Source organism: Coenobita brevimanus, chromosome 103, assembly GCF_032717465.1.
Source record: "Coenobita brevimanus isolate Jiangsu-jjx chromosome 103, ASM3271746v2, whole genome shotgun sequence".
Classification (NCBI taxonomy): domain Eukaryota; kingdom Metazoa; phylum Arthropoda; class Malacostraca; order Decapoda; family Coenobitidae; genus Coenobita; species Coenobita brevimanus.
In genome coordinates this window covers 20,361,275-20,367,467 of record NC_137056.1, presented here as the reverse complement: position 1 = coordinate 20,367,467, position 6,193 = coordinate 20,361,275, and the positions used below count along the sequence as shown (strand labels likewise).

The following is a 6,193-nucleotide window of genomic DNA, read 5'->3' as shown; positions in this document are numbered from 1 at the left end:
CTCCCATGCTGTGAGCATCAGATGTGAAAAGACTCAAGCTGTTTGACATAATGCTGGTAAGTAGACCAAGATTTAGCACCGTATAAGAGGGTGGAGAGGCATACAGCTGTATGTACTGATACCATCGTCTCGACTCTCAAGTTGGCATTTTCAAAGACTCTGGATCTGAGATGCCCAATAGAGGCTGCGGCATGGCTGATTCATGCAAGGACTTTTTCATCTATGTTATGTTTATCTGTGGGCTCATTTCCAAGGTAGGTAAAATTCTCCATCTGTTGTACATTTTCGGCATTTATCTGAGACGAAAGAGGCTATGGTGCACTGCATCTCTGAGATAGTATTTCTGTTTTATTGACATTTTTTCGGAGTCCCATTGCATGGTATATGTATGTTGGAAATGATGGTATGAGACTGTTGTAGGGCTTCTGGAGTATGTGCGAGGGCAGCACAGTCATCGGGATATTGCAGCTCTAGGAAATGAGCTATTTTGGTCTTTGATTATGCTTGAAGACGTCTTAGATTAAATAAGTTACAATCTAGACTGAACTGAATTTTTATTCCATCATCAAGGGTCACTTGTTGGTGACTTAAAAGGGTGACTGCAGTGACACAGATGTTGAAAATAACAGGAGGCAGGACACATCCTTGCTGTACACCTACATCCACACTGAAGGGTTCGGATTTGTTCCCTCCTGCAGACACAACAACATTCATGTAGTCATACAGGCTCTTCAGGATGGTAAGAAATTTGTTTGGAACTCCAATTTTTGAGAGTGCCTTACATAAAAGTTCTCTGTTGACAATGTCAAATGCGTCTGCAAGATCGATGAATGCAATATTCAAGTCACGGTTCTGCTCGTGCCATTTCTTTTGTATCTGTCGGGCAACAAAGATCATATCACAGGTACTTCGGTCCTTCCGAAATCCACATTGTGTTTCAGAAAGTATTGGCTTAGTCAAATGTTTTGTGAGTCTGGCTAAAATTATCTTGGCTAGCACTTTGTTAGCATTCACGAGGGAGATGGCTCTAGTGTTATCACAATATGAGCGGTCACCTTTCTTCTTTTAGATAGCCACAATATCAGAAGTAAGCCATTCAGTTGGGATTTGTTCTTGGTTTCAGTCAGTATGAGATGATGGAGGTGCTGGTGGAGTAACTGACCGCCCTCTTTCATCAGTTCCAATAATATGCCATAAGGGCCAGGGCTTTTGTTATTATTCAGAGATCGGATAGCCTCTGCAAGTGTAGGTGGGACATCGAAATTTGCTGCTTGAGGGGCATTTAGGATGTTATCAAGGATTGCATTCATATCTTTTAAGTTTTTATGGTCTTGCAGAACCGATGTTGGTCATGAAGATCAGCCAGCCTTTGCAGCTCTTTTGCTTGCTCAGTCCACCATTCGTTCTCCATGTCACGTGGTTTTCTCTGAGTTTCACTTCTGAGATTCTGGAATTCAATTTTAAGATTTAAGAAGCTATGGTGAGCCAACCAGTTGTTGTGTGCACTATTCTTCATTGTGAGAAGGTCATGTATTCCCTCAGCATTTTCATCAAACCAGTCTTTATGGCAGCGATTGGAGAAACCTAGGGTTTCTTTTGCAGTGCTTTGGAGCAGTGTCTTAATGTTTTGCCATTCTGAGTCTAGGTCTGTTGCATTGTTGTTTGGATTATGTGGTGGGCATTGAGAGAAATTCTCTATATTACTGCTGCATAAGGTGCTACAGGTTGCTACATACTTTAAACTACTGGGTGGATGGTCTGCAGTGCATTAGTGGGTGTATGACTAGTTGCAGTTTGGATACTGTAAGGTTATGGTCTGTTGAGCACTCAGCATCTCTCATAGCTCGGGTTATGAGAACTTCTCTTCGAACTCGCTGTCATACAATGACATAGGCAATTAGGTGCCAATGTCTAGATCGAGGGTGCATCCATGTGGTCATGTGTGGTGTTGCCGATGACCAGACTGTGTTCTGAGCATAAGGAAAGCAGTCTAAAGCTATTGTTGTTCATGTTGCCAACACCATGGCAGCCTATAATGAATTGCCAGAGGTGATTATCTTTTCCTACTCTGGCATTAAAATCTTCAAGCAGGATCAGTTTGTCATCAGCTGGTACTGAGAGAATAGTAGCATCCGAAGAGTCACAAAAGAATCTTTGCCACTGTCCCCAGAATCAAGTGCTGGGGCATAGGGACTGATGAGTGTTGCATATTGGCCTTTAGAGAGTGGTTTGCGCCAAGACATCAGTTTCTTTAATATACTCACAGGTATTTCTTGGATATTCTGTAGTAGGTTGGTTCGGACTGCGAAGCCAATGCCATGGTTTCTTCTTACATTGTCTGGGTATCCCCTCCAGTAATACTGTAGGTATACCCTTCTCCTACTTCTGTTAGGCTTCCCTTTCCTGAAAGGCGAGTCTCAGACAAGGCTGCAGTGCCAATTTTGTATCTTTTCAGTTCATGGGCAATAAAAGCAGTTCTATGGCGTGCTCGAGTGTCATGGTCAGTATCAAGCAAGTTCACATATTTCAAGTAGCAGGAGTCAGAGAGATTCTTCTGGTTTTTCGACCGCAGTGTGGGATGCCTTGACAGACATGATTATCTGCCCAGGTGGTGTGGAGCAGCAAATGTTCAGGTTTCCGGATGCTTAGTATCGCTGGATGCTGCCGAAGGCATGCCCTGTTCCTATGCCATCATGCCAGCGACCACTGGGCCAATGCTGCCTGTGTACAGGACTCGAGCTAGTGACTTCCAGCCACATCCATGACCTCTCATTGCCATCCTATCCTGTCGCCATAGGTCTTTTGGTTTTGATGAAAGGATGGAATGGGAGATGAGTATAGTAGTGGGCTTGCGCAATGAATGGATTTCGTGTGATGGTGAGGGTGCGTAGTCCTTACCACAACGTAACTTGACCCTTCCCAGCCTGTGATGATGGCATGAAGATTCACGACGACCATCAACTGAGAAGGGTTGCAGGAGTCTGCCGGGAACTCTATCTGCTGAGCCCCTCCTTCCGTGGGATTCCACTCTCGGAGTTTTCTTTCGAGGTCTACTCCTGTAGCCTTAACTTATCCAGAGGCAATCCACATGGCAGTGGACCTGGAAACACTTAGTATGACCCCTCACTGATGGCCTCTACAGCATGGGTGGCCCTGTCCTCCTGCTAAGTCTGGGGGGAATCTCCCTCCTCTGGAACTATCCACCACATTAACAGGGCACACGAGTCCCCCACCATGACAAGGTGGTGTCTGTGGAGGGACACACACGCACACACACACACACACACACACACACACACACACACACACTTTTTCCATTTGGTCTTCAGGAATATAATCATCATTATCATCATCATCCAGTCCTGTGTTACCCCATGAGAAGTGTAGGAGCCCGGGGTTAGGAAAGTTGGTCCTGACATTTCAGATGAGAGTGACCAGCCTCACTCTGAGTGGCATTACCTGAACAATAAACCCCAACCATCCCATGGATATAAACCTGCACAGGCTCAATCTGATTGGAGCGCCTTAATTACCCACTAAACCATCAGGCGCCATAATTTGGTTATATGATTACTACTTAGCGTAGTAAATGGTTTCCTGGTGTACAGGAAACCATCTGGCTTGTCACTCAGTGTAGAGTCACCTATAGACAGAAGGAAGAGGAAAGAATGAAGGAAAAAAAAAAACAGAAGAGAAAGAGCAGAGTCACCCGTAGCATTAGGAAGAGGAAAGAATGAAGTAGAGAAAAAAGAGGACGGAAGGAAGGAAGGAAGGAAGAAAGGAAAGGGCATATAAAAGCTGAACATCAGGTGTTTGTTCAGAAATACACATATGGATCATATTGACGTGTTTATTTTCCTAGTCCTATATATAATGCTGTTCCTGTTGTATGATGCCTTAAAACCCATGCAACACACATCTACAATGAGGAAAAATGACAATGCACTTGATATACAATAACATCCAGTATGCAGTGGTTTAATGTCATAAGACGGCGGCAGTGTGTACACATCGTGTAGGCTACTTCTGACGCCTCCTTTACTATATGCTGTGAAATATGAGGGAAGTTTTTTTTTTTCCTTTTTTTTCAGTGCTAGAAAGAAGGAACCAAAGGCCACGAGCCCGCAATAACTGTTCCTTCCAAGAGAAAAACAAAATACAAGAGAGAGCCAAAATCAAGATCCGATCATTTCGAGTTGCCTGGACACACTGCGTTTGAAAGACTGGAGATCATAGCTAGCAGGAAATATAGACAGAGGGAGACAGTTCCAGAGATGAGCTGTTGGATAAATGAAGGACTGGGAGTAACGGTTAGCTCTTGCATTAGAGACTTGGACAGAAAAGGGATGAGGGTTTGTTGCTAGACGGGTGCTTCGTGCCCGTTTTAGAGGTGGAGGAATGCAAGCAGACAGTTCAGAGGAGCAGTGATCATCGAAGTAGCGATAGAAAAGAGATAAAGATGCAACAGTGTGGTGAAGAGACAGAGGTTGAAGGGAGACAGTAAGAGGAGGAGAGTTAATGAGACGAAAAGCATTTGACTCCACCCTGTTAACAGGGTGGAGTCAAATGCTTTTCGTCTCATTAACTCTCCTCCTCTTACTGTCTCCCTTCAACCTCTGTCTCTTCACCACACTGTTGCATCTTTATCTCTTTTCTATCGCTACTTCGATGATCACTGCTCCTCTGAACTGTCTGCTTGCATTCCTCCACCTCTAAAACGGGCACGAAGCACCCGTCTAGCAACAAACCCTCATCCCTTTTCTGTCCAAGTCTCTAATGCAAGAGCTAACCGTTACTCCCAGTCCTTCATTTATCCAACAGCTCATCTCTGGAACTGTCTCCCTCTGTCTATATTTCCTGCTAGCTATGATCTCCAGTCTTTCAAACGCAGTGTGTCCAGGCAACTCGAAATGATCGGATCTTGATTTTGGCTCTCTCTTGTATTTTGTTTTTCTCTTGGAAGGAACAGTTATTGCGGGCTCGTGGCCTTTGGTTCCTTCTTTCTAGCACTGAAAAAAAAGGAAAAAAAAAAAAACTTCCCTCATATTTCACAGCATATAGTAAAGGAGGCGTCAGTAGTAGCCTACACGATGTGTACACACTGCCGCCGTCTTATGACATTAAACCACTGCATACTGGATGTTATTGTATATCAAGTGCATTGTCATTTTTCCTCATTGTAGATGTGTGTTGCATGGGTTTTAAGGCATCATACAACAGGAACAGCATTATATATAGGACTAGGAAAATAAACACGTCAATATGATCCATATGTGTATTTCTGAACAAACACCTGATGTTCAGCTTTTATATGCCCTTTCCTTTCTTCCTTCCTTCCTTCCTTCCGTCCTCTTTTTTCTCTACTTCATTCTTTCCTCTTCCTAATGCTACGGGTGACTCTGCTCTTTCTCTTCTGTTTTTTTTTTTCCTTCATTCTTTCCTCTTCCTTCTGTCTATAGGTGACTCTACACTGAGTGACAAGCCAGATGGTTTCCTGTACACCAGGAAACCATTTACTACGCTAAGTAGTAATCATATAACCAAATTATGGCGCCTGATGGTTTAGTGGGTAATTAAGGCGCTCCAATCAGATTGAGCCTGTGCAGGTTTATATCCATGGGATGGTTGGGGTTTATTGTTCAGGTAATGCCACTCAGAGTGAGGCTGGTCACTCTCATCTGAAATGTCAGGACCAACTTTCCTAACCCCGGGCTCCTACACTTCTCATGGGGTAACACAGGACTGGATGATGATGATAATGATGATTATATTCCTGAAGACCAAATGGAAAAAGTGTGTGTGTGTGTGTGTGTGTGTGTGTGTGTGTGTGTGTGTGTGTGTCCCTCCACAGACACCACCTTGTCATGGTGGGGGACTCGTGTGCCCTGTTAATGTGGTGGATAGTTCCAGAGGAGGGAGATTCCCCCCAGACTTAGCAGGAGGACAGGGCCACCCATGCTGTAGAGGCCATCAGTGAGGGGTCATACTAAGTGTTTCCAGGTCCACTGCCATGTGGATTGCCTCTGGATAAGTTAAGGCTACAGGAGTAGACCTCGAAAGAAAACTCCGAGAGTGGAATCCCACGGAAGGAGGGGCTCAGCAGATAGAGTTCCCGGCAGACTCCTGCAACCCTTCTCAGTTGATGGTCGTCGTGAATCTTCATGCCATCATCACAGGCTGGGAAGGGTCAAGT

General features: G+C 44.5%; 1 protein-coding gene across 1 annotated transcript; it reads right to left on the bottom strand.

Moving 5' to 3' along the window:
- Window positions 1-498: 498 nt before the first annotated feature.
- On the bottom strand, window positions 499-897 carry LOC145415639 (uncharacterized). The gene has a single exon (XM_080284860.1). The coding sequence runs from the start codon at window positions 895-897 to the stop codon at window positions 499-501; it is 399 nt and encodes a 132-aa protein (XP_080140986.1).
- Between the last annotated feature and the right edge of the window lie 5,296 nt (window positions 898-6,193).